General features: G+C 32.9%; 2 protein-coding genes across 5 annotated transcripts; one reads left to right on the top strand and one right to left on the bottom strand.

Annotated features, from left to right (window-relative positions):
- The first annotated feature begins 210 nt into the window (after nucleotides 1–210).
- Nucleotides 211–5,472, top strand: LOC108464001 (E3 ubiquitin-protein ligase WAV3). 4 transcript variants are annotated; one of them, XM_017764047.2, is made up of 2 exons: nucleotides 211–965; nucleotides 3,220–5,472. In XM_017764047.2, exons 1-2 carry the CDS (start codon nucleotides 714–716, stop codon nucleotides 5,146–5,148), a joined length of 2,181 nt encoding a protein of 726 aa, XP_017619536.1. In that variant the 5' UTR covers nucleotides 211–713; the 3' UTR covers nucleotides 5,149–5,472. The 4 variants fall into 4 exon arrangements, with proteins under 4 accessions (XP_017619536.1, XP_052880058.1, XP_052880059.1 ...); XM_053024098.1 differs by having other exon boundaries at nucleotides 835–1,800; XM_053024099.1 differs by having other exon boundaries at nucleotides 835–1,553.
- A 3,806-nt stretch (nucleotides 5,473–9,278) lies between these two features.
- On the bottom strand, nucleotides 9,279–22,639 carry LOC108464215 (uncharacterized). The gene is made up of 14 exons (XM_017764379.2): nucleotides 22,480–22,639; nucleotides 21,328–21,683; nucleotides 20,670–20,908; nucleotides 19,934–20,090; nucleotides 18,910–18,987; nucleotides 18,158–18,232; nucleotides 17,880–17,999; nucleotides 15,721–15,885; nucleotides 15,041–15,563; nucleotides 14,615–14,771; nucleotides 13,584–13,693; nucleotides 12,593–12,705; nucleotides 11,244–11,595; nucleotides 9,279–9,806 (listed from the first exon to the last, which is right to left on the bottom strand). Exons 2-14 carry the CDS (start codon nucleotides 21,664–21,666, stop codon nucleotides 9,487–9,489), a joined length of 2,748 nt encoding a protein of 915 aa, XP_017619868.1. The 5' UTR covers nucleotides 21,667–21,683; nucleotides 22,480–22,639; the 3' UTR covers nucleotides 9,279–9,486.
- Nucleotides 22,640–24,092: the final 1,453 nt, after the last annotated feature.

Genomic DNA, 24,092 nt, shown 5'->3' on the forward strand with positions numbered 1-24,092 from the left:
TAAATTTTTTATTTTTAATTTATAAATCATTCCCACAACTTTGAAAATACGGACAACAGAAAAATATTACATTCTAAAGGAATAAAACATTAAAAAAGGTACAGCGATAATAGATATGGTAGTATTAATTAATTAATGGAGCATTATAAATTATATAAAAAAAGAAAGAAAAAAGTAGAAAAAAAAAAAGAGGTTTGCTTTCTACTATTAAAGCAAAACGTGGTTTTGGACCTGTCCCAACATCATCAACAACTAAGGTCAAACATTTCCCAAATCTCAATAATAAAAAAAATCCCATACCTCTCAGCTCAACCCCTTTCTCCTTCCCTCTACAATGGCGGCCACTAACACCAACAAGAAGCCGAGTATTGTATTTGTAATCCTTCTCTTCCGATAACCCTGACTTAGTCCCTAGCTTTGACATTTTACCCACTACCAAAACAAAAACTACAGCTTTATCAATCATCTTTACGTTTAAAGTTTAAACCTCTATCTCTCTCTTCTCTTTATATATATTTGTTTTCTCTTGGTTTTTGTGTTCCATTTTCACTTTTTTTTAAAGACCCTCCCTTTTTTTTTTCTCTCTCTGTCTTTCCCATTCTGAAGAACAATTCTGTAAAAGATAGCAACTTGACATAAGAATCAACTTCAAGATCCAGTTTTTAACTTTGGGTTTTTGTTTTTAAGTTCTGAAGACTTTATTTTGAGTCAAAATGGGTAGTAAATGGAGAAAAGCAAAGTTGGCTTTGGGTTTGAATCTTTGTGCTTATTTGCCTAGAACTTTAGATGATGACGATGATGGTTATTCTTCACTTCCTTCTACTGAGAGGTTATCTGATGCTGCTTTGTTATCTCCTTTAAGCTCGGTAAACATGGCAGCTTCTGGGCCAATGACTCCTTTGCCTTCTGCAAATGGTTTAAGGTTGTCTAAAAGTTTGTCTAGAAGTGCAAGCAAATCATCCAAGGTTTGGTTCTCTCCTTTTTTATAATGTTTTTTGAGCTATGCTTTTGATAAATGAGATTTGTTGGAGGAGTTAAAACTTTAGTAATTTTTTTTTTCCTTTGGATGGTTTCCAGTTTCTTGTTTTGGTTGGTGAGAATGGAGAAGAAAAACATTTAGTTAAACGAATTTCTTTATACCAAATTACCAAGTTCTGTTTTGATTTTTTTTTTTTTTGCAATTTTCCTTTTTCTGTGTGTGTTTGTTTGCTTGTTGTAAATTGTGGGGATAGAGGGATGAAGGAGATAAAAAATTATTGATCTTGGTTTTGTTAGTTTTGTGTTTGAGGTATTTTGGATATTTTAGGCTTGTCTTATTTATTGCTTGGAAAAAGGACGAAAATGAAGTTTTGGGGGTATTAGGCTTTCTATTGTTTAGCTACTAAATTCTAATGATAAATAAGGTTGAGGGGTTACAGTTGTAGTATCTGTTTGGTTCCTCAGAAAAACAAAAAAGGGCTGGAAAGAAAAGGTTACGTAGTTTTTGGTAATTGCTTTTGTATTTATTTGAAAAAATAGAAAGCTAAAGGCAGCTAGCTATGTTACCATGAATGGTATGTGCTTGTCATTGTTGTTAGTACCATTTGCTGAGCTTGTGGTTAACTTATTCAGGCTGATGATGCTGATATTTCCAGTTGAATAATAAAGATCTCTACTTGGTTTATGCTTTGCAACGTAAATGATTGCTGTATCGGTTTAAAATATTTCTCTTTATCAGTTGCCAGAAGAAAAATCTATCTGTTTCTCTTGCAGCTCCAATTATGTTTATAGCTCATGTATTTTCCCTTCGAAAGTGATAGGGTGAAAGCCTCTGAAATTTCTCAATGTTCCGATGATCATGACTGCGGCTTAGTTAAATCTTTTCTTGTTTGGTTGGCACAATTGAAAGCATATTTTCTTGTTTATCCAGCTAGTGCATCTTTTTCCATGTTTGTGTTAGGAAAATGTCTAATTGAATAAATTAAGGATAGTAGTGTGGTCTGATCATTCCGGTCTTATTTTAACATTTTTCTATGATTGAGTTGGTTTATTGATCTAACTAGTTGAGCTTTGGATTTTTGCTTGGTTAATGCACAAATCCCTTTCAGGACCACTTTTAATTGCATTACTAGTAAAAGATGGCCAAAAAGATCTACCTTTCCCTTGTGAGAAAGAAAAAAAAGTAGCTTTGCTTGATGGCCTCGTATTTCAACTGTTAAAATTGCTACCTTTCTACCATATTATTTCCATCAAATAATTGTAAAATAAAAACAAGGAAAAAGAAAAGAAATACCTAAAAGCATAACTTGATATCCTTTTTTTGTCGTTAATGCGCCTTTCGAATTTTAAAGCAGTTGTTGTAAAGATCTGGTTCATTTATATTAGTGAATAGTTTCTTGATAATTTCTCAAAAGTTCTTTGATTCTTAGCTTTATTTCCCTAATATTCCCTTTATTTGTTGGATACCTAACATTGACTTCTTTTTTAACTTTGCTAGGCTGATTAGTTACAGCCTAAGCTATTTTTGTCTCTTTTTGTTTTGTGCTACTTTTAGCTCTGGCCCAAAGTAAAATTCATTCACACCTAAACCAGATTATTCTCAGCAATTTTCACTGTTTCCTTTTATCCTATGTTGCTCCAAGTCTTCATTTTTCTTGAAGTGCTTGTGTCAAACACTTGCATCCAACACATATCCAGATACGGGAAATTGGTTAATCACCCTCTAAGGACTCTTCAAATACATGAAAATCTTGGAAAAGGAATTGAACATAGTTGTGCCTTGGCACCTACTCGTGTTCGACACTAACAACCGAGTCCAAGTGATGTATTTTTTAGGCTTGAGAATTTTTTTTTGATGATTTATCTTTCTTACAGAAAATGAAAAAAAAAGGTGCAGCATAAAACAATAAAAACTGTTACTCTTTGGATCATACCTAATTCCTAGTGTTTGTATAGTGGCACAGCCATAGATGTTGCTATCCTAGCGTTTGTATCCTTCGTTAATTTTGTTATGGAAAATTGGATTTAAATTTGAACAACTGTCTTTGATCATTAGCGCTTATGCTTCTCCTGGATGGTTAAGAATATAATACATAGCAACAGAAGAAACCGTTTATGTTTGATATTATATGTGCCTTGCTTCTTTTTCTTTGGCTGAATGTTCTCCAAAGATTTCCTTTTTTTAACGAAAATGAAATCTATTGCAGTTGATGCTAATTTTGTTTGTTATATGTGTTTCAGCAAACATGTTCAATATGTTTGACGAAGATGAAACAAGGAGGTGGCCATGCAATTTTCACGGCCGAGTGCTCTCATTCTTTCCATTTCCATTGCATTGCTTCAAATGTGAAGCATGGTAATCAAATTTGTCCGGTTTGTAGAGCAAAATGGAAAGAAATCCCCATGCAGAGTCCTAGTTTGGATCCTCCCCTTGGCAGGGCAGCCGTCAATCCCGTTGGTTGGCCACAAAATGATGCTTTGATGACCGTAGTCCGTCGATTACCTCCACCTCGTAGAGATTTAAGTCGGCGACATGTTGTACCGTTATTTCAGGCTCCTGAACCTGGTGTTTTCAATGATGATGAATCATTGGATCACCTACCTGTGGTTGCTGAGAGTACGAATGCCTCAGATAACTCATCCCTTAGAACAATAGAGATCAAAACATACCCAGAAGTTTTGGAGGCACCAAGGTCCAGTTCATATGATAATTTCACGATTCTTCTTCATCTTAAAGCTGCTGCCACAGTTGCAAATCAAAGTTCCAGCCGAAATCATGCTAGCTTGCCACAACTGTATCAAAACCCTCGTGCTCCTGTTGACCTAGTCACTGTGCTTGATATCAGTGGTAGCATGGCTGGCACCAAGCTTGCATTGTTAAAGCGGGCAATGGGGTTTGTAATACAAAACCTTGGCTCCAATGACAGACTTTCAGTCATTGCCTTCTCTTCAACAGCTCGTCGCCTCTTCCCCCTTCGTCGAATGTCTGACGTGGGGCGGCAGCAGGCACTCCATGCTGTTAACTCTCTGGTTGCAAATGGTGGTACCAACATAGCTGAAGGCCTGAAGAAAGGTGCCAAGGTAATGGAAGACAGGAGGGAAAAGAATCCAGTTGCCAGCATAATACTTTTATCGGATGGGCAAGATACTTATACTGTCACCGGTGCTGGTGCAAACAAGTCTCAACCAAATTACCAGTTGCTTGTCCCTCTGTCTATGCATGGGAGTGATAACACAGGATTCCAGATTCCAGTACATGCTTTTGGTTTTGGTGCAGATCATGATGCTTCATCAATGCATTCAATTTCAGAGATCTCGGGAGGGACATTTTCTTTTATTGAAACTGAAGCTGTACTCCAGGATGCATTTGCGCAATGCATTGGTGGTCTTTTAAGTGTTGTAGTTCAAGAGCTGCAAGTGGGTGTGGAGTGCATGAATCCAAGTCTTTGCCTTGGCCCGCTTAAAGCAGGCAGTTATCCAAGCCGAGTAGCAGCTGATGGAAAAACTGGAGTTATTGAGGTTGGAGATCTCTATGCTGATGAAGAGAGGGATTTTTTGGTGTCGGTTAAAGTACCAGCTGAGTCTTCTGAATGTGAAACCTCGTTGCTAAAGGTGAAATGTGTTTATAGGGATCCCTTAACTAAAGAAATGACCACTTTGGAGAGTGACGATGTTAGGATTCAAAGGCCTGAAGTAGCTGGGCAGGAAGTAGTGTCAATTGAAGTAGACAGGCAACGCAACAGGTTCCAAGCAGCTGAGGCAATGGCAGAGGCGAGAACGACAGCTGAACTAGGAGATCTACCAGGTGCTGTTTCAATCCTTGAAAATTGTAGAAGGGTGCTCTCCGAGACTGTTTCAGCCAAATCTCATGACCGACTTTGTATTGTGTTGGATGCTGAACTCAAGGAGATGCAAGAGAGGATGGCAAGCAGACATGTGTACGAGGCATCTGGGAGAGCATATATCCTCTCAGGACTGAGCTCACACTCATGGCAAAGAGCAACTGCAAGAGGTGACTCCACTGATGGTTCAAGTCTGGTTCAAGCTTATCAAACTCCATCAATGGTTGAGATGCTTACTCGATCTCAAGCAATGTTACTAGGTAGTCCATCAACTCAAAGGCTTGTCCAACCAGTATGGTCACTTGGATCACAACCAAAGCCAAGGTAATAGTTTCCCGTAGCTGTTTTCCCTGTATTTTGCGAAATTTTGTTTGGGGAGGTGATTTTGTGGAAGGATTAAGAGTATTACATGTGTAAATGAATAAAAAATATATGGGAAGAAGGCAAAAGAACATATTTTGGGAGTAAAAAAGGAGAATAGGTAGGGTTTACACCATTTTGTATTTTTCTGTGTTGTTGGGGGGGGTGTATATAAAGAGAAATGGCTTTTTCTCTCTGGGAAAATCGGGGGTTGTGTTTGTTTTTTGTTGAAACGATTGTGGTGAGCTTTCACCTAATATATAATTACCTGCATCATTTTGTTTTAGCAAAACTCTATTGCCATCTCTCTTGCTAATATCGACTACATGAGCTCTTCCGCTGACTTGGACACTTCTTTTGTACGTATATTTATGACCTAGTGCAAGAATCAGCCTATGGAACTGCAGTTTAATGCATATGATTTGTACCGTTGATGTAATCACCGGCTACTCATTGGTTGCTTAGTAGACGAACACCTCATATTTTCTTTGTTAAATGAATACCACAGCAGTATAATCTGTGTCTCATGTTTGTGGTTGAAATTTAGAAACTCACGGAAAGAAAGATATGCGCAGAAATAATTGAGTTGAAATCAACCTATACTGCTAAATCCATTCTATAAGCATCTGTGATATGGAAAACGACAGTTTCAAGAGGAATATAAAGAGGGTTCAATGGCAATGGCAAAATTAATGTTATTTTTATTTTTGAAACATAGCATAAATTCATGGTTCTGTAACATCTTTGGGTACACAAATGGAATTACATGCAGCAGACCTTGATTATTATATAAATTCTCAAATGGAATGCATACGTCAATCTAAAAAGTTCAACATGAGTGACAGATTCTCAGCAAACTAGATTGCACCAAGAATCTTTCAGGATGTAGCAAAAAAAAAAAAAAAAACTGAGATTTTTCCACCAAAATATTGATGTTTTCAGTAGCTATTCAACATTATTAAATACTTTGATGCACAATAACCTAAAGCGTTTTGAAGCAGTAAGCGATTAAGCCTGTAAATCGAGTATGGTTTAGTTTTGCTTATAGATACCGAATCATAGGTCCTGCCAGAGTAAAACATCCGCAAGTCATGTAAAAGTGAGTGGATGATTATTTTAGACTTTAAATAAAGATACCTTTTACTTAAAACTGATTTAACTCAAATTAAGTGATGAATATATTATTATTTAAATTTGATTATATAAATTAGATTATGATATATTTACTTGCTAGATGATTAAAGTTTATATAATATAAAATAAATAAGATTTTGTTTGAAATGATAAAATTGAGATATTAAAATTATAGTATTTTAGGTTCAAAACTTATCAAGTGAATATATTTTTCTAAATTTTATATAAAATTTAAATAGATTAATAAAAAAATTATACTTTTAGTAATTTCACAACTGAATTGAAATTTGGTTGATGAGTGACACTAACTCAAACACTTAATTGTATTGATATGTAAATATTAATATAACAATATAAAAGAGATCCAATTTCACTAATATAAAACTAATACAATTTCACACACTTCCATTGTTTTTTCCTACCATTGAAATTTTAGCAATACAATTATTATATTTCATACTTTATTTATATAAACCATGCATGATATGTGTAGAGTTCAAATTTTGCCCGAGCCCAACAAGCAGAGCCCAAAACACCAAATAAATTAACAGTCCAATTAACACCCCACTAAATCAACCATTGAACCACTCCACTAACTCTATCACCCCACTTGCCTGCAAAAAGAAAGACGTAATCAGTTGTAAAATTTAGCTATAAAAGCCATTCAAAATTATTATAGAGGGGGTTTCCTTTTTTTTTTTTGGAGGAAAAAAGGAGAGATTTGAATAGAGACTTTTAATATAAGAAATATACGAGATTAATCAAAAATCAAAGCAAAAGCGGTGTTTTTTTCCATCTATTCTCGTTTTAATTTTTTTGTTTATTTTATTTTATCTTTCAATTTTATTTTATTTTTTTACATACGAAAGTAAAAATAAAGGGGAATAAGCTTACCCATTTTAAAGTTGCCGAAAAAAGGTTTTTTTTAAGGTCCGGCCGCCGTGTGCGGTGGCGCCGCCGACGGCTCGTAGGGGTTCGGTGACAGGAGCAAGGCCGGACCGATGGCCAAATTTAGAAAGGAGGGGAAGAGTGTTATTTTAATATTGTTATTATTATTATATATTATTACTTATTATTATTATTATTATTATTATATTTATTATATTATATTTATTTTATTACTGTTACTGTTATTTTATATATATTTATCACCATTATATATTTATTATTATTATTAGTAACATATTGTTATTTTTATTATTTTATTATTATTATTATTATTATCATGGTACTATATTAACTAGTTTTGTACTGTTATTACGACTATTATTATATTTTTATTCTATTTATTTATTTACCTAAAAATAGTAGATACCTTTATTTTATTTTATTTTATCATTTATTTATATCTTCTTATATAATATTATTTTTCCCTTTTATATTATTATTAATATTGTCATTATTTTTAATATTATTGTTTTTAAGTTTTTTTATCATGCTTATTTATTTCTTTGTTTAGTATTAGTCCTTTTCCGTTTAAAGTTTTAGTTTATTATTATTATTATTTTTTTTTCTATTTTTGGCGATTTATTTTATTTTATATTATTTTTCTCTTTTGTATTGTTATTTACATTAACGCATTTATTATTCTATTATGCATGTAAATACCTTAATTTATTTTTCATTCTACCACGAAAATCATGTTACATTTTACCCGATACATTTAAAATTATGAATTTTTAAAATAAGCATTATTTCGTATTTCGGGATTCGGAAAATTGTGCCTTAACTTACTGAGTTCTAATTTTCCTCGTTGAATCTAGGTAACCGAGTTCCATTTTTCAATCAAAACATATAAGTTTCAAATAAAAGCTTATTCTCAATAATTTGAGGTGTTGTGTCCTAACTCACTGGATATGACATTTTGTATCTCGAGATAAGAATTTCTAAAAAATAAAGGTAATATTCTATGTTTGGAATTTTGAGAAATCATGCCCTAACTTACTGGGTTTCGATTTTTCATTTGACCCAAATAATTGAATATTCTTTTTAAACTTCACTGCATGAGTTTTAAAAATCAAAAGATAAGCTCAATTTCGAAAATGTGAAATATCGTATCCTAACTCATTGGGTATGACATTTTATTTCTTCGAAATAAGTGGGTCTTAGCATCCAATTTAATTTATTCAAGTGTTCTTTTTAAATAAAAAGGATCATATTCTAAAATCTTTTCAAATTTTCGACATTAGACATTAATTAACCAATTAAGTACCAATTTTGGGTGTTACGAGGGTGCTAACCCTTCTCCGTGCGTAACCTACTCCCGAACTCTTTTTCTCGAATTTCATAGACCTAAAATCATTGTTTTAATAAATCAAAATATTTTATTAAAATGATCAATCTCAATGTGATCCGATCACACATCAAAAAAAGATTGATGGCGACTCTATTTTTTTTTTAAGTCGACTCCCGTTTTTCAAATTAAAAATGGTTTCGACAATATGTTTGAAGTAAAAGAAAATTTTTATTTTGACTTTTTGTTTTATGTAAAAAAGTTAAAATTATTATGTATATTAAGAGAAATATTTGATACAAAGAGTTTTTATAGGATTATTTAAAAAAATTATACTTTGACAATTTGTAAGGCTTGAATGGAATAAAAAAAGCACAGTTCCTATATACCAAATACTCATCCACATATTAATATATAGTTTTTAGATAGATATATGAGAGTATCATATCGGTTCGAAATTTTATACACATAACAAATATAATTACATATATATTGATAAATTTAATAGATAGATTGTTAAAATATCAAACATAAAAAAGTTACGAAAGTGTGTAAAACTATTATAAACATTATAAAAATTTTAGATAAAATTTTAAAATTTTGTTACACCCTAAATTTTTCTTTAAAATATTTTATAACATCATAAACATTAAAAATGAGGTATCAGATCGAGCAAGAGCACATTCAAACTAGGGTATAAAAATTCTTTGAAACCAAACTGCAATCCAATATGAGCAGACCCGTGGAGAAGTTTTAGTATATTTGATATCATCTATGTTTCTTCTCTTCAAATAGAAGATTTAACTTGTATTACAAGTATACAATAGAATATAGAAAATAAATGTTAGGGTGTTTTGTTTGTGTAGATCGGTGGTAGTGGGACTAATGTACAACTTTTTTCCAGTACCAAAAATGCTAACAAAGAGTTCGAAATCTTATCTAGAAATCAATAGGAAGACTACTCAAAAATGATAAAGTGTGAGGAGATGTGGACTTCCCAAATAATGAATACCATGGGGGAAGCTTCTGAAGGACTGTTTCAACCTTCGGTGTCACCACTCCGGGAAGATCGGTTCTGATCCTCAAGAGTGGTCGCTGCTCCGACTGCACCATCTTGTCTGAACGGCGTGTTGAATTTTGCAGCCAGAAGAGTGTGAGTTCAAACTTTGTTGGTGCATTCTTCCCTCCTGAAGCTTGAATAGTATGCCATCCGTCTATGCTACGCTTACCATCTGCTGCGACTAACTCTTCCAAACCCACTGCATGTGAGGTTGAAACTAAGATTATTAGACTGATGAACAAAAGACCAAGTAGCGCAACCAATAATATCAACGTAATAGTGTAATTCTAAGTTACCTAAAATATTTCTGTTAAACACGTGTTCAAAATATATTTGAACATAGATATGAGGGTAATATCATCTAAATATAGAAAAATCTTTCTATTGTTAGATAATCCAATCAGTTCTAGAGTCATTCCATTAACAAATACTTCACCAAACACTTGCCTCAACTATCACCATTTCAAAAACTGAAATTATCTTATATTCATTCATTTGCTTCCACAAATGCCAAAAAAGATTGAATATCTTTTTGGTACAACATTGAAAATGGAGAATTGGGATTCGAATCCCAAACTTGCAGCATGCTAACTCTTAAAATGACTACATGAACCGAGTCAAACTTCAGGCTAAAAAATAAAGAATATATCCACTGAATCAACCTTACAAGTTGATCCTCCACTGCCCCACCATGGTCCACTATAACATGGAAAAGTCCGTTCAGATACACCTACATGTAAGAACAGCATTCCCAGAAAACACACTACTCAAGAGAAGCCAATAAAAAGCATGTTTCAAATTTGAATGCAAGCAACAATATTAAGAATGATTCAAATGGGCCAATACTTCGCATCTGGCGCCTTAATGACATGAGTTAGACATGACTTCAAACCCTGTCATCCTCCACCCTGATATTGTATTGATAATGAAAGAAAGAAAGAATGAATAATTCAAATGGATTCTTGGACAAAAACTACCAACATGAAACCATAATCAATGCCATCATTACTTCATAGCAAGGGAAACCAGAGGAGAAAACTGGTGTTTTAGCTTATTAGTGCAATAGGAATCAAAAGAAGAGAATCCAAAACCAAAGGATAAAACATTCTAAATGTTGTGGCATATAAAGTTTTGGATATTTCCTAATTTTCCACAATGAGACGGTCCATGTGGGACATTAATCCCATACACTAACCTGTTCTCACACAATTTACTCAGTCTATAAAAGTAGAATTTCTGAAACTTTACAGTTAGAAATTGCATATCCGTCCTATCCTTCATAGCATGGCAATTGTTGTAATTTACCCTCTTGTAGACTTGCCAAAACTAGCTCGAACCAGAAAACCCAACTGACAATACACGAACCAACTTGATTTGAACAAGAAAAGTAAACAAACAAAACCCATCCAACTCAAACCTTTAACAACCCGAATCCAAATTAACCCAAATCCAAAATGAGCCAAATCAGAATAAGATGACATGATCTGAAATTAAATTAATTTGACATTAAAACTCAATAATTTGACTTAAATGATCTCAACACCAACAATCCAAATGTGAAACCCAAAATGAACAAATGCAAGTATGCCAATGGGAATATAAGATGAATGACAGACATAAACAATCTTCATCATACCATTAAACGTGAAATCTTCTATTTCCTCAGTATTGATTGCAAGAAACCAGCGTATGGACCTCTTTGTATCGATTTTTACTTGTGTGATTCTCTTATCTCCATTTATATCTTTAACAACATCTAGTGTGGGAATATTGGACTCATCCCATCCCTCTTCAGTTCCATCATAGGTCAAACAGCCATATTTGACTGAAAATGTAACATAATCAATAGCGTTGTGTCTGCCACATGCAAACCCCTCTTTGATTTCCTCAACTTCCTTAGTGAACTTTCCCGGAGTGAAGGAAAATAGAGATATGTATGAGTTGGGCTTTTCACCAAATCCTCCTGTTGTATCCACAACATGCACCAACTGGAACCATAAAAAACTTTTGTTACCTCAAGATAATATAAAAACGTATTTAATTACATGCTAGAACTATGCTAACACTATTCAACAATCCCATTAATATTCAACATATTCAATAACTGACAACTAAATCTATTAATAAAAAACAAAGACAGTTCAATCTAACATAAGTGTAAAAATAAGTTGGAGCATCCCCAATCTGTTAATGTAACCTGAAATTTCCCAATAAAAGAAGAAATGGAACTTGTTAATATCAAGTACTAAAGCACAGTATTCCGCAAGTGGTTCTTTAAATGGTAGCAGAATATCAGAATGAAACCATGTTAATTAAAAAATAAATAAATTACAGAGAAAAATATCTCAACTTTTCGACTTTTCTTTTGAGTGTGGGGGTGAGGTTGCGAAGGGTTGAACCTAATCTTTCATGCCTCACAAGCCTCTTTCCAACTTTTTCTTAGCTTATTTGAAAATGATACAGGAATACATGTTCCCTCCTAATTAAAAAGCAAGGATACTACTTCAAGCTCTGCTGGAAGTGATTTCAGAGTTCATGTAATCGTTGTAAATCATCGCAAGTATAAATATCAAAAGGAAAAAACCTCATATAAATCTTGTTAATTTAGTTCCATTCCTGACCCTTTTCTTTATGGAAAATAAAGCACAAGATAAACATAGCTGTTAGAATTAAAAACTGTCTTTTAGACTTTCTTATTAGCTTAAACTTAGAGGATTGGTGCTTCTCTATTAAATTAAAATTCCCACTCTAGCTCTTTGAAGCTAAGCAAGCAAGCAGCTACAAGAGTCTAGAACAAATCAAATACGTTAAACATTTCACTCATTGTAATTCTTGAATTCAAGAATCAAGACACTGAAGCACAAACAGGACATTTTCTCAAGTTATAATGTCAAGGGATGTCAACTATCAGTAATATACCGTAAGGTAATACCTTGATATGGTAGTTCAAGAATGCAATAGTTATACTATAGGTATGAAACTTACATTCACAGCTCTGGCAGTTTCCTCAGTGAATGGCGGAATTATACCAGAAAAGACCACAGCAAGTGACAGAGCAAACAGAATACAAGTTGAAAGGACAATCGATGTTTTTGCACCTAGCAAAGCAGTCAGACAACATGAAGAGAATAAACAAGCATTTCAAATACGTAATGGAGTGACAATATAGGAGAATATTTTCAAAGAGATGGTTAATAACAATATGACAATAAGGAGGAAAAGTAATTGACTGTGGAAGTTAAAGTGACTGTCAATCTCACAAAATATTTCCAAGGACATAAATGAATACTCGAGAAGCCCTTAAAATCATTACTACGCCGGTGATGGCATGTTAATAGCTCAGTTAAAAAATTCATTAACTTTGGAAGCAAAACTCACTACTCGTTATTGCATTCATAATAACACCCGCATTTAATCTAGGAACCTAATAATAATAATAATAATAATCAGCAGTAGCATGATTAGATTATCTTGCTCAGCCATAAGTTCTTTGCTCTTCAAGATCATCATGCCATCAGCTGATGGTCAAAAAACTTAATTATGTATCAATCATCTATACGTGAACGGATCTGACCGTAAGGGCAGTTTAAACAAACGATTTATTATCATCTTATTACTCAACAGCCACTGAAATTGGAATTTTTCAGCATGTTCCAGAAATGGAAAGGTAATGAAGTCTTGCTCATGCTATTTCATACAACACTCTAAATAACATGTCATGGATCAAATTCACATTGGTTCAAACTTGAAAGTCATCCTCTTTCTGCCTGGAATAAAAATACTTTGACCTTTAAATTTGGGTAATGACTATTCTTAATGGAAAATGTATTTGCAAATTTACAGTTTCAATATTCATTGAACAATAAAAACCTAAGATTGATACCCTCATTGTTACTAACAAAAATGTCAATGCCAGGGGAAACCGTAGAAAGCATTTTGTAATAATTAAACACCTGCATTTATTATAAACATATACCTGAAAGATGAATATATGAAAGGAGATACACCAGAGTTAGGCATATAACAACTGCAATAAAAAGGGAAAGTCCCACACTTGGCAACCACTCAGGAGTACCACCTGGATGTCTAAATAAGCATATAAAGCAAGCAAGGTCAGTAGTGTTATAAAATGTCTAAAGCAAGTATAAAAACTACATTCCAAAACTAAATTAAGAAGCTTTGTTGAGGGCAGAAACATCAGAAGTTTTTATGCTTAAACAGACCATGCTATGCCAATCCAGCATATACCACAAAGGATGTCAACTGGCGTACTGTCTAAGCACAAGAAAGATAGCCAAAACCTAGAAATCAGAATATCAGAACATGATCACTATACAACTCTAAATATCAGGTATTCCGGATTCTGGATCTTTCTGAATTCTGATCATAAGGCCACATAACAATAAGGTAAATTATTACAAACCACAAATCCCCAAAAACTTTCATAACTATGAAAAACTTGGATAAAATCAAAGAGTGCATCCAGAATCTTGTGTGACCAAAAAATACCAGTTACGCTAAGGGAATTTTATAGTTCTACTGCAAAAACTTCGCAAACACGATCGAGTAGCCAAACATAATTATGTATAGAGAAATTGTAGCCAAATGATGATGTTAAAACAGATGACCCCTCCCTCAACTTTAGCAAAATCCTCATAAAGCTCAATTCAAATATGATAATCACTATAATGAAACAAAATGGCAAACTGATTATTTGATACATTCATGCCCTCCAACTAATATCACATTATCTATATGGAACTTGGGTTAGGATGATTTGTAAAACAGAATATCACTTGAGATCGGATGCATATATTCTGAATACAAACATAGCAACTCCAAAGTTTAAGATGATTTGTTTGATTCTGATAAGCAAAAAAGCATATAACTACTCTCATCATCTACAGAAACTTACTCAAGCAGACAATTAATGACATGAGGAAGGGTTAGGATAGTATCTCAACCAAGGAGCAAACATTCAAACTAAGATGATCTCATAAATTTTACCTGATAAATCGCACACTAAGTCCAATGATTACAGTAGTTAATTTAATAACTTGGCCAGCTGAAACTAAAATCGGAATGGCCAAGCCCATCCACAGGGTTGCAAGTTTGAGAGGCTTCGGTAACCGACCCGGGGTTAAAGTTGCTTCCAACAAACCATCTGAGGAATACGGTAAAGAAAATTAGTCTAACGCAAATACCATCAGGATACGAATTCCAATAATTGGCCAGGAATAAGAAAAGAAGAAGATAAAAGTAATTTCACATGTGTTATCAATATTAAGTATGCCAGGCATGCATCCAATCCACCGGGGCACAACTCAGCAATCAGAACAATGTACATTTTTCTTCTTAATATAAACAGACATCCTATTCATCCAAGTCATGAAAAGTGATGTACAGAAGGCAAACTAGTAAATGTTAGCTTACATGCAAATGCTGGTGGAACAAGCCAAACAAGAGCAAGGTAAGATGATCCAATTTTATAGTAAGTTCCTATAACCAAAAGAACAAGCCACTGCAGGGAACCAGCTTTAAAGAGCCATCTTTCAGTCTCTAATTTGATCAGATCAGCTTGGATAGCAGGCGACAGCTGTTTTCTCTTGGCATAAACATTTGATAAATATCTTTTCAAAACAAGATAGCCCAAATGCTGACCAGTTAAAGCACCAAGAAAAGCAGGTGCAGCAAATAACCCCAAGACCAACCACGGGATCGAAAGATATGGCAAAGGTGATGAAGATATCAGGGGTAGAATGAATGCAGCGAGAACAGAAAAACTTATTGAAAATATCCACATGAGGATATTGCTCAAACATGAAAAGGCCAATGAAACTGCAGCTGTAGAACCACCCATAAGCAAAGATGTAGTCCATATAAGAAGCGACTGAAGTATCACTGAACTATGTAGCATGTTTGCAAAACGTTGCCGGTATATAACCATATATTGCCCCTGAAATCAACAAAGATTTAGCAATAGCATCCTGCAAATTTTTCATGGTAGCAGAAAGCCCCATGAATTTAACATGGCTAAAGAGGAAATAAAAATGTAAAAAGAAAGAAAGCAGATTTCAAAATAGAAAACCATGTGCAAGAGATTATGAAGGTACCAAAATGTCATAATACACAGCAGTATCATGGCTAGTTTGTATGTCATCAACCGTAGCATTGGCTTTTGAAAGATGAGAGGTTGTTGAAATCTGAAGCAGGAAAGCAAGCATGTTTTCTCCAAGATGTTGAAGAGATCCTGACTTTAATAGCTTCAATTTGTCATTCTGCAGAAAATATTCAAATTTAACTATTGTGAAATAAGAAAGAATTAGAGTTGTCAATGTTCTCTCCATTTCTTTTTTTGTTGTTTCTTAATTAGCATGGAAAATGATTCAATTTCCTTCTTTTTAATTAATTATTTAGTTATACTAGGATTTCATTTACCGTCTCATAGACTATGAATAGCTTCCAAGACCAAGAATGCACAGAGGTAATATCAAGATTCAAAGGGAGCATTAAAAGCAAAAAATAATAATAACATGCACTCAGCTAACTGATAAATATAAGGATGTTAATTAGATTTCCTAATGAAAGTGCAGTTTGTAATACTAAATATCAAACAACTTTTCTAGTTAGAGGGTTACTAAGCAATTTTATGTGCATTGCATCATGTCAACTATTAGACCTAAAAAGAAAACCAGTTTCCAATCTTCGTAAATTACTAAAAGGGATAAATATCAAAACTATACATGAACTTTGATCCAATATGTAATCTCGTACTTGAACTTTGATTTTGTGTGATTTTATACATGAAATTTTGATTTAATTCAAATTTCACAAATCACTAACATTATCGAATTAGCACCACTTTATGTTGATATATTACATACACAAACAATTATAGTAATTTAATATGAAAATAAATGTATGTATTCATTTCTTTAAATGTGTACAATTGAATCAAAATCAAAGTTTCATGAATACATATGAACCACAATTCAAATTTCATGTGTATGATTGCACCAAATCAAAGTTTATGTATCAAATTGCACATTAGATGAAAGTTCATGCATAAATTTGATATTTATCCCTTACTAAAACTATTAATCTTATAGAGTAAAATAAATTGTTTTTTTTTTTATATTCCAGAAATATTTTTTAAACAATTAGCTAGGCGTATGATTAATATAGGCCCTATTTCTCTTGATTAATTTTCAAGCTTGTTTTTATATCTGTAATCACAAAAATCATCTAAAAAGGTGCCATATCCAATGAAAATGACAATAATTCTTAGAATTAGCAAGACAAAATATTTAAAGGATGATAAGTTAGTGAATTTAGTTAGAGAGGGATACATTAAGGAGAGCCTTGATCTTCGAAGATGCCAGTTTTTCCATATGGCACCTCTCACTTCCATTGGTTATTCCTTTGTCTTGTGAGAACCACAAGGATACCTTCTTTTTATTAGTTCAACCAAGCATAATGCTTCTTCCGACTGGCTGATCATAATGGCTTTCGATTGATATCAGCCCATCTAAATGTTTTAAATCTCCCTTATACAACAGGTGCTTCCAATAGATGACAGATTTCGTCCTCCACAAATTAATAACTCTCTCGTTTATCCTTAGAGCTTTAATCCAAAGAAGGGAATAAAGTGCTATTTGTACCTTAGCATTAATAAGCACTAAAATAGATTTACATTATTATTATGCATAGATTTCATAATAAACTTGAGGGTTATCTAACCTATAGTCTCCAAGAGTTGCAACTTCTATCTTACTCGTTTTTCAGCCTTATTCTATCAATTTGTTGTTGCTTTTCTCCCTAAACCACACCATTCATTGTCCATTATTTGATAGTCTGAACCACCATAATGTACTCTACATATTTCAAAACTACGTATTCAGAGAATATTATATTTACTAACTCTTATGCATTAGAAATGTATTCAATCCATCCTGCGGTTACATCAATTTACATCCTGCTCCCCAAAGTTTACAGCGACTCAATGCTTCTCTTGCAAGCGTCCCACTTGTCTGTGACAAGAACAGTTAATATTGGGATTCTATCCTTGCCTATCAGCAAGGCTATCAAATTTTGGACATACGGCTCAAGATTAGCATCTAAATTAAGGAGATTATCTTATCTAGGAAAAAGAAGACCTAGTAACTCCACTCCTTTCATCAGAGTAATAAAAGATTGCAGATCATCAATAATTTAATACCAAAATGTAAGTTCCCAATTAAATAGTGAAAAGAGGAAAAGAAAGAGAAGAAACCTTGGTGTGATATACTGCACCATGGTCTGCGTACACAAAGTCAAGCCCTGAAAGACCAGCAACCTCTCTGTACACTTGGAAATCTGTTGCAGATTTTATAACTCCAGAAGAAAAAATGTCCTACAGCATTGTATCATTTAGATTTTAAGGTTTCCTTCTGACTTTAGCAAATTTAACTACTAAAGCATGGCATGAAATAAAAAAGCATATAAAAACATGCACGTGCATTTGAATATGTGTGTACACACACCCAAAAGGAGAAGCAGGAAAAAACACACCTGAAATATGATATTACCAGATGGGTACTTTGCAACTGAAGCAAAAGTCTCAACAGCCAATGGATGAGGACCAGCCTATCAAGTAAAGAACAGGACATAAGATGACAGGAAATATGGTTAAATATAAGCAAACTAGGTAAGTTAAGGAAATAACAAGTAATCTTGATTTTGATTATTTTGAGGTTCAAAACATATATGAAGAAGTACTGAAATTTTGACATGGTAAATCACAAGAACATCATTATTAACATCAAATCAATACACAACAATGATCTTACAACATCTCATACAAGCCGATGATAGATTCAATCATATGCTTGATGTCACAACGGCAAAAGCACTTCAAACAATACAAAGCATCAACTTTAAAGAAGGGAAAATGAGCATTTTGGTATGGTTGTCCAACAATCAATGTTGGTGACTATGTGAGAGAGGAAGAAGTTCCCGGTTAGTTCCTTCCAGTATTATCACAGTTTTCCAAAGTTAGATTGGAAAAAACTATTTGCCTTATCCACCAAGGCTACAAATCTTTGTTAAAAGCTAACACATATACAATATTTGACAACATAACTGAAAAAGATGCAATAAAATTGACGATTGGGTAAATCAGACAAGCAGGTATACACCCAAAATACTATTCGGTAAATCTGCTTAAATCTGTTTTTAAGAAATTACCCTAATCTGATTAAGTGGATTTACCAGTCTCTTCCAACAAGTCAATGGGGGGACCAAAACTTCTCCCAGAGATATACCTGAAAAATGGCGGACTTTCCTCCAATACCCATGGCCTCCAAATCAATAGCCATACGAATAGTTGTACTCCAAGGGTGCTGCAATGGCAAACTTAAACGTTAATCCTTTAACTCAAAAGATTTTGCTATTTGTTGCTTTCTGTACTTGATCTGATAGTAACCCTACACATTCACTATTGGAGTAATACTGCAGAAGAATAATCACTCATTCATGTGTCTAATACTGACAGAACTGCAATTTAGAAGAATACAGAGATGGAAAGTATCCAAGATTGAATGTTTCAGTGTAAATTACCCATTAAAGTTTCATCATCTAACCGATTGTAAAAATCTACCAATAGATACTAATATTTCACTGAACTTGAGCTATGCTAATTGTCTACTAAAACAATTTAGTAGTTTATCTGCTATGCTCCTTATCAATACAAAAATAGTAAATAACAGAACTTGCAGCATTCTAAATGAATGCCTCCACATTCCCTTTTTAAGATTTTCAGATCTATGTATGCCTCCACCAATCTTGTTCCTCACCAAACTTCCTTCTCTAGTTTAGCTGTTTTTATTCTCTCTCTGTGGCACTACTAGATCTCGACCCCATGAAGAAAACATATATCTTTCACTTACATGCTTAACTAGAAACCATGCAACTATCCAACTTCACTATTGGAAATTTGTTTCATCAACCATTAAACTAAAGTAAGAAACCAACCATATGTTTCATACAAGTCAATCCAAGCACTATACATGTTGGACACATTCCTACATTCCTGTGCCTATGATATGTGCAGAATAGAAAATGGATAAGACTCTTCTATCTTTGATTAAATCATACTTTTTTTCTTATAAATCTTCCAGTCATTACCTAGTAGAAAACACATAAATGCATCATCATCAAGGAAAAAGGAAAACATAAACAAATAAAACCATCAAAACAAAACCATTCACCTTTAAGAGGCTAATCTTCATGAAAATCATAGATAATACAGTTCAAGTTTCAAGTGAAGGCCTTGAAAACACTTCTAACCTGTGTTATAAAGCTATGAGCACCACTTAGACCCTCCTCCTCTCCAGTGTTAAACAAAAATACCACAGCATTCTTAAATCCATGAGCCCACTGAGAAATCCCCCGAGCAAGTTCCAACATAACAGAAACACATGAGCTACAATCACCAGCTCCTTCCCTGAAGCAGCACAGAGATGTTTTCCAAAGGGAAAAATCATCAGAATAACCAGAGCTGATGAAATATAGACAACAATGTCACACAAAAATGGGCAGTGTTGTAAATATCTGGGGTTCCAATATGAAAAGATTGCAACCAAACCTTTTTGAAATTTTCAAGAAATGAGCTGAAAACTGTTGCAGCACATTTTTCCCAACCACAATCTTTTGAAACCGGATCTCAAAACTTTTTGTTTTGAATTTTGAACCAATAAAAAGAAGTTTGTATTTTTTCAGGAAACTAATTAATTTGAAGTCTTTCTATTTCTTGCCTTATTTGAAATGCAAATGATATCATTCACTGCATATTACCATGTATCTAACCTATAATTTTTTTTTAACAATTGAACATTATACTGGTTCATTATCAGCATACATATCACAATACAGGCTGTCAGAAGAAATTATAATTAAGAGCACTAGCTGAATTCAAATGGAAGCAACATAAAGGACACATACACTAAATATTGCACATTTTGGTCAAAAACAAAACTTATTTGAACCAACATGAAGTAGAAAAACAGAGAAGGAAGAAACATACGTTGAGAACACAGTATCAATATGGGAAGAAACCAAAATAGCATTTTCTCTTGCTTCAGGTGCATATTTTGGCAGCATTCTTAATACGATGTGATCCAGATCAGAATAAATAATTGTTCTGTCCACAAACATGCCACTGTCCAGGCGAGTTGCACCAACATTAACATGGAAAAGGTCCACTTCAACATCAACCTCCCAGTGAGCTGTTTTTTTAATATTTTCTAATTCTGCCAAAACATACTGTCGTTGAAAGCAGATTAAGTTAAATCTACAACATGATTGCACAAGAAATGGATCGCGAGAACAGCCACCGTAATTTAATATATATATCAATTAAGATGCTTGACCGATGCAAGAACAGCCCTTATAAAATAAGGGATAAATCAAATCATAAAAATGCAAAGTAATCCCTGTAAAACAGCAAAATAAGAACATTTTTAAGGCACAACACAATATACCAACAACAACATAATGTCATCCAGTTGTTAAATTTTTCTCAAAATGAAAATAAAGAAAAGGAGCTATATTAAGATCCTTTCCTATTTTTGTAGCCATAGCAAAGAATCCAATAACAATGCAAAGCGAATAGAATGTAATCAAGATTTGGGACAACAATCCTATTATCATTAGGAAAAAAACTAATGGTTAATTGACCCAACCTGCAGAGCAAGTTCAATAGCATCAGAACCAATGGTATGCGGACCCAATTCAGTCAGTGCCTTAACATGCTTCATTGCAGCCACCTCTGAGAAACCCCTTTTGCCTGCTTGCTCAGCAGTAAGTGGCACAGGCAAATTCTCATACTGGTATTGGTAAACAGCCCAAGAAGAGTATACAATCACTGCAAACAATGTCAGCCATGTGAAGCCTGACCTCCGTGCAGTTCTTATCTGAACACCGTGATTCAGTTTGGCTTCCTCATCAGTTTTAGAGGTACCACTTGATTTCTTGGCTGATGTATCAGGTGCAGTTGATGAACTTTCAGGTCTCCTTCGCATTTTCTTAACCAAAAAATCTGCTCAAAATATGATCAAAAGGTTAGTTTAAAGAGATTCTCTTTGGATGAGTCAAGGTAATATCATTTAGCATTCACCCTTACTTCCAAAGGCCACTAACTAATTCATGAGGATAATATCTTTTAGCATTCAACCTTACTTCCTACCTTATTCTTGTCTACAATTATTATTATTTGATGAGGGGATAGTTAAGGGTGTCTACAGATCGAACCCAAAACCTGATATCAACTTGGAGTTTATTTCAACATTAGTCCTTTGCCATTACACCATGGACTTGGTTGACTATAATTTTTATTACTAAGAGGACTAATTTGCTACTAAACTTAGAGTAAAAGAATCTAAGCTGAACCAGAGGTGGTTGGCAAAGAATTTGTATTCAAATTCAATTGACACTAGTCCCGAGTTCAATCTTTGGACTACCCTACCCCTTATAAAAAAAAAAAAACTCCAAGTAATTTAACCTCATAATATATATTCTTATTCATCCAACGCAAAATTTGAAATTCTCCATCAATTCAAATCCATGGGATCATTGCTCTCAATCCAAAAACCATAAACAAAGAGAAACACAACATAAAACAGAAACGGGTATTTTCAGAAAACTGAAACTATTCTCTTTTTCAAACTACATATCAATCAAAGTCAATGAAACTAAAAGATTACATGAATACATGGCCAATTCGAAAGCTAAAGAACAGGAACATTATTTAAAAAGAAAAAAAAGTAAATTGAAGAGGGATACGATAAACAAAAACTAACAAAGAAATTTTATTCAGAGAAGAAGGATAGACTTACGATGGAAATTTGATGCAAAAAGACAAAAGCTTCGGTTATATTCTGAGAGTCAAAAGAGAAGCATTTAAGTTCAGCGAAAGCAGGAGATGCGGATTGGGTGCTACTTAGGAGCGTACAATTTATAACATCGTTGAAATAAAGGTTTTCACATGGGCTGAGATTAACCGGTTGAATTGTTTTTAGGTGTAATTAAATAAATTATTAAAAGTTATAAAAATAATAAAAAATCAATTCTGACTTTCAATTTGTACAAATAAATGGGCAAGGTTTAATAAATGTGTCTAAAATTTTGATTGAGTCCAACTCATGAGCATCTGTAAATACAATGATGTCAAAATTATATTAATTTTTGAAAACATGTCGAATAATATTTTATATTTAGTTAATTATTAAAAATAAAATAGTTCATTGAATCTTAACTCGATTGATATAGATATTGTTGTGAATACAGGAGTATTATTCTTCTATTATGAGTTAGGGATGTACTATAAATAATTTTAAGTATTATGTTAAAAATAATAAATTTAATCAGAATATATAATAAAATTATTAAAAACGAAAAAATGATTAAATTAATAATACAACTGAAAAATATTAAATGCTAAGTGATGTAGGTTTGGAAAATGATGCACATGAAATAATTAAGTGCAATATTAAAAGCTATCAGCTTTGTTGAGGTGAAAGGTAATACTGAATAATAAGGCAAAGGAAGAGGTTTATTACCAGGGAATTGGCAGTAGGTTTCAGGTATTCAGCCTAGTTCAATGATTTACTAAATGGTATTATTATCTAATTTATCATTGTATTTAATTTGCACATGATTAGGTACAAAAAGAATTTAGAGAAAAAGTTTTTATTTATGAGTAGACCTCACTAGTTTTTATTTTAGTCACTTAATTAAAAAAAAAGTTATAATTTAGTTATTTAAATATTTAAAATTTTTTATTTAAGTCATTGAACTATATTTTCATAAGCAAGCTTCAAGCGATGATATGACGATTAGTCATCGACAAGTAAAAGAACATACCTTAGATTCAAGTCGATTTAATGGTCAATGTTAGAGACCGGAGAAAAAAATTGTTTGAATTTTGGTTTGTATATGCATAACGTTCAAAGTTGTTTCATAACAAAAAAAAAAAATTGAATTATAGAAGAAAAGAGAAAAAAAAAAACAGAGAAAGCTATATACCATCGATTTTAATAGTCTAGTAACTTAAATGAAAACTTTTGAATAATTTATTGACCAAATTGTAACTTTTCTTAGTTAAGTGACCAAAATAAAAATTTAGCTATAATTTAGTAACTAATACTTTTATTTATTTATGTTTTAGGTTTTAAACTTTATTTGTTGTTAAAAAACAAATAATAAAATATTATTTTGTTAATATTTATATATCTTATAATTTTTTAAAGTCATGTATAATCTTATAAGTAAACTATTCCTATGGTGCATGGATATTTAATTACTGTGATAATATATTCATTTTTTATATGGATATTTAATTACTGTGATAATATATTCATTTTTTATTTAGTCAAATATTTAAAAATATTTCTTAATTTAATCAAAGATAAATATAAGAAAATAACCACTTTTAAATATAATGAAGAAT

Source organism: Gossypium arboreum, chromosome 13 (assembly GCF_025698485.1).
Source record: "Gossypium arboreum isolate Shixiya-1 chromosome 13, ASM2569848v2, whole genome shotgun sequence".
Lineage (NCBI taxonomy): Eukaryota > Viridiplantae > Streptophyta > Magnoliopsida > Malvales > Malvaceae > Gossypium > Gossypium arboreum.

Excerpts from the sequence above, each read along its gene's own strand:
- LOC108464215 (XM_017764379.2), bottom strand. The coding sequence starts at position 21,666 with ATGCGAAGGAGACCTGAAAGTTCATCAACTGCACCTGATACATCAGCC. Across the intron at positions 20,091-20,669 it reads ATTGATACTGTGTTCTCAAC|GGAAGGAGCTGGTGATTGTA; the intron begins GTATGTTTCTTC and ends GTGCTGCTTCAG. Across the intron at positions 14,772-15,040 it reads TGTTCCACCAGCATTTGCAT|ATGGTTTGTTGGAAGCAACT; the intron begins GTAAGCTAACAT and ends CGTATTCCTCAG.
- LOC108464001 (XM_017764047.2), top strand. The coding sequence starts at position 714 with ATGGGTAGTAAATGGAGAAAAGCAAAGTTGGCTTTGGGTTTGAATCTT. Across the intron at positions 966-3,219 it reads GTGCAAGCAAATCATCCAAG|CAAACATGTTCAATATGTTT; the intron begins GTTTGGTTCTCT and ends TATGTGTTTCAG.